The sequence below is a fragment of the Sinocyclocheilus anshuiensis genome, unplaced genomic scaffold (genome assembly GCF_001515605.1).
Source record: "Sinocyclocheilus anshuiensis isolate Anshui unplaced genomic scaffold, SAMN03320099.WGS_v1.1 scaffold1980, whole genome shotgun sequence".
Classification (NCBI taxonomy): domain Eukaryota; kingdom Metazoa; phylum Chordata; class Actinopteri; order Cypriniformes; family Cyprinidae; genus Sinocyclocheilus; species Sinocyclocheilus anshuiensis.
The window spans coordinates 338,702-343,176 of NW_015557235.1; the positions used below are offsets into that span (position 1 = coordinate 338,702).

General features: G+C 32.0%; 1 protein-coding gene across 1 annotated transcript in view; it reads right to left on the reverse strand.

Annotated features, from left to right (window-relative positions):
- Positions 1 to 4,475, reverse strand: part of LOC107679023 (ras GTPase-activating protein 2-like) — a 47,972-nt gene that overhangs the window by 12,399 nt on the left and 31,098 nt on the right. Inside the window, 2 exon segments of the mRNA XM_016474436.1 lie at positions 3,324 to 3,430; positions 3,601 to 3,674. Of these exon segments, the coding sequence (XP_016329922.1) occupies positions 3,324 to 3,430; positions 3,601 to 3,674 (181 nt within the window).

Here is a 4,475-nt window from a genome sequence, read left to right on the forward strand (position 1 = left end):
TTATTTCATTCAGAAATAGGCCTAATGCCAACGCGAAATGTTTACAAACATTATAATAAACACTGTAAACATAGCTAGGCTATTTTTGTTCTCCTCTCTCAACAACAAATCATTTCAATTTAACAGTAGCCTATTTAGAAAAGAACAAGAATTAAAAATATAAGAAGCCATAAACGACAAGCCAAAACAAATTAATTTGGGCTAAAACAAAACTGAAACCAACGTTGGGTCTCTCATTTGACACAAAATCAAATGTTTCTGTATTCGCGATATATTTGAATGCCAAAATATTATTTATTTTGTAGCCTACTTCACTGGCATTCCAATATTCACGTAAAACAAAATGTTTTGCATAACATCACGGCGATATGGTGATAACGCTTAACGGCACAGATTTGACTACATATTTAAACTGAGCAGTGTGTTTTTTTCCATATGTTTGACTGACTATTTTATTATGATAATGAACAGGCTGCATTGTCGTCAAGGTAGCAAAGCTTAACTGTGTGCGTGCATGCGGCGCCGGTGCAATCACTTTAATTTTTTCCTTCTAACAGTGGAAGAAACTAGCTACTCCTTTTAGTCATAAAGATAATCGGAATTGTAAAAGGTTTGCTTTTATTTGTGTACATTCACAATACAAACAAATCTTTGTGCTTTTGTAAAATAGGCCTAAAGGAAAATAGCACAAAAATGAACCGAAACTCTGCATAGGCCTACTAGGCTACTTGTTGCACAGTTTTTGTATTTAGTTTTCTTAATTTATTATTCAAGTAAAAATATATTTAGGCCTATTTATTCGTTAGGCTATATATATTCTCCGCTCGCAGAAGTGCTGCAGGTGCGTGATGTGATTAGGGATGTAACGATTACCAGTTTGACGATAAATCATGATAAAATTCCCCACAGTTAGTATTACCGTTTCATCAATTATACAAATGAATATATGAATTAATTAATTATATGAATGTACCTCTGAAGGTTCTGACTGTCTTCAGAAATGATTCGATGGCATTTTGTTTTCATCTTCGCTCCATGTAATACCTAAAGGAAGTGTTCTTAATCGCAATGCTGCTTTGTCCACGGAGTTTACGGGAAAATTCTGTTTTTCCATAAGCGCCACCTGCTGTCAGTGAGCGGATTTACAGATACTTATATTTACATTCAGTCTGTGTGCAGTTTCTGTCTGGCCAAAAACGGACCGAATTTGCATGCCTTGCTGTAAATTTTGACCGGTTGATGAAAAACAAGCTTGTGTGGATTCTCCACATTTAAACAATTCAGATAAGTTATCTAGAATTATTTATGGAGCAGATAAAATACACATAATCATTTATTAATCAATTATCATTTTGACATATCTTTTCTTTATTTAAAGGCTGAAATGTGAGGTTTACCTTTTTATGAAACTTTTTCAAAGCTTTATTTGAACATTTACATTAGATATTTCAAAATGCTATTAAACTGTTGTCAGTCAAGTTGTCATTTAAAATCCGAACATCATTGGTAATGTTATTGTTTTAGTGATTATGCAAACAAAAAGTCATTTTATTTGTTGTTTTTTGATTTTTAAATATAAAACTTGGTTTAGTGATTTATGTGTCTGTACTTTTTTAACATCTCCAGCACATTTTAACAATACCGTGATAATACTGATAACTGTGATAAGTTTGACCATTACATCCCTAGATGTGATATGACCATGTCATGTGAATCCTCATGTTCTGTTGTTTGCTGCTTTTTGCACATGTAAAAAAAAACAAATGTTAGTAGGCTATTTTTAACGGGTCAGACACTTATCCTTTCTAATTTAATTCAATTCTAATTTAAAATAATCTTGTCGGTTAACAGTTAATAATCGGTTAACGAGCGTCGGTTGTCGGTTAGGAGAAATAACCGAAATGAACATCCCTATTTGTAATAGTGTCCTTATTCAAACCTCAATAACAAAAACACTGATACAGATAAGTGTGATTCATGTCTGAAAATAATTTCTTTCAAACTGCCCATTTCAGTGAATCAGTTAAAAAAAACAACGATTCAGTCACAGTGATTCATTATCACTCCGCTCAAAAATGTGGAAATGTATAAAACTGAAAAATGCAAATGCATGTAAATTGTATCGAAGTTACCGTACAAACGTTTATGATCAGCGAGACATTTTAAATAATTTAAAGAAGTCTCTAATGCTAACCAAGGCTGCATATATTTGATCAAAATACTGTAAAAATATTGTGAAATATTATTACAGTTATAAAGGCAAAGCTAAATTTTCTGCAGCCACTGCTCCAGCATGCTAATATGCTCAAGAAACATTTCTTATTATTATCAGTATTGAAAGCATTTGTGCTGCTTAATATTTCTGTGGGAAGAACCATGATTGAACTATTTTTTTCAAGATTCTTTGATAAATTAAAAGTTCAAAAGAAGAGAATTTATGTGAAACAAATATTATTAGTTTCTTTACTGTCACTTTTGATCAATTTAATGTGTCCTTGCTGAACAAAAGTATTAAATAATTAAAAAAAAATAAAATCTTACCAACTTTTTAGTGGTAGTGTGTTTGTAGGTAAATATTGCCATTCATTGCAGTTTAAATATTTGAATAAATAGAAATATTATTCTTACCAGTGTTCCTCAATGAAAAACTATATGTCTTTATTATTCAAATGGATCAATATATAAATTGAATATCCTTCCTGTTATTATAGAATTTTAAGACCTACTTCCCTTTTATGTCCAGAATCTACTGACAGCCTCAATGTCTTTTTCAAATTGTTTTTGAGAAAATATTGTGTAAAATAATTAATTTACATCTCACTGGTTTTAAACTATATCACATCCATTATATCAGCATTATATATGCCACTGTCTATCCGACTGTCAGCAATGGTCACTAATTTAAAACACAGCGTTACAAATTACAAGCAGACACACACACACACACACATTCAGTACTCAAACACATTGCTAAATACACAAAGTCCACCGACATCAGTGAACACAAGTACACAGCCATGACATAAAGCCGACTGCATAAATCAAAAGGGGAAACAGAACTTTTCACATCCAGAACTGGCCGACCACACTACATGTACAGGAGCTACACAAACAAGAATGTGAAACTGAGGACAAGCTAAAAGAATCCAGGGATGCTTTTCATGTTATTTCAACTCCATTACCATAGAAAAAAAACGGCAGCAAAAACAACTGTCTGGACACCCACATTTTAGATGTGAACTGGATGACTGCTCACAAACAAAGCTCTTTAGATCATGGACCAAACTGCTGTTCAGGAGAACATCTCAGCCAGGATCACTCACCTTTCTGCTTGTGATAGGAGAGCTCTTGATTGGTCACTCGTAACCAGCGTTTCTTAAAGTTCTTCTTTCCTATTCGCTTTCTGCCCTGGGCCCGCTTATGTACCTCTCTGTTAAAAATCATATGTACACATCTAGCTGTTAGATTTCCTGGAAACAATGTGGTAAAAGTCAGTCAAACTGAACTATAGTCATTTGATGCTACTCTAAAACTCAAAGTGTAAAACTGGACTAATCAATTATTTGGACTAATCTGAGAACTGTGGCGTCTTTCACTCACCCCTCCTTCAGTACAAATGAGTCCTCCACTCCACTGGACTCCTTGCTTACATTAGAGGAGATCTCATCTAAGAACTAATGGGAAAAAATTACAGAAGGAACATGGTATTTAAAAATGAAGCCCAAGTTTAAGACAAAAAATGTCTTATAATAAATCTACACAACACACACACACATTGAGAGCTGGGACACAATGTCGCACGATATCGCTATAACGATAATGAGCACAATATCGCACGGAGAAATGCTGTTTACACTCGTATGCTAAGTTCCTAGACAAGTACTACCTTTCTATTCATGTTGGTTTTATTTGGTTTGAAAAATACATTTTGGTAACACTTTACTTATAGCCTTTATGAATAATTCATTATAAAAGTAGGTTTAATGCATTAATTATGCCTTGTAATGCACCTTATAAAGCATTATACAATCTCATGAATAATTGCAACCAGAGTTAATACATAATAACACTTATCAATTCATTGTTACACTATGCATTTTTCATGAATAACTGTAACCACAGTTAATACATTATAACACTTTTAAATTCTGTTATAATAATTTACGACAAGATCTAATGTATTACAATGCACATTATAAATAATTATAATGCATTATACCCTTTAATAGCCATTTATAATGCATTATACATAAAAGTGTTACCGAAATTTTACAGCATTTTCAAGAAAAGATCAAATGTAACCATCAAGGAAAAAGTAATAACACATTTTACTTACACTTCGAGTTTGTGATATTTGAAAAATGTTTACATATTTTTTGTTTAGTTTTACATATATGTAAAACTTAAAAAGTATTTACATAATTTATATATATATATATATATATATATATATATATATATATATTTATTAATTA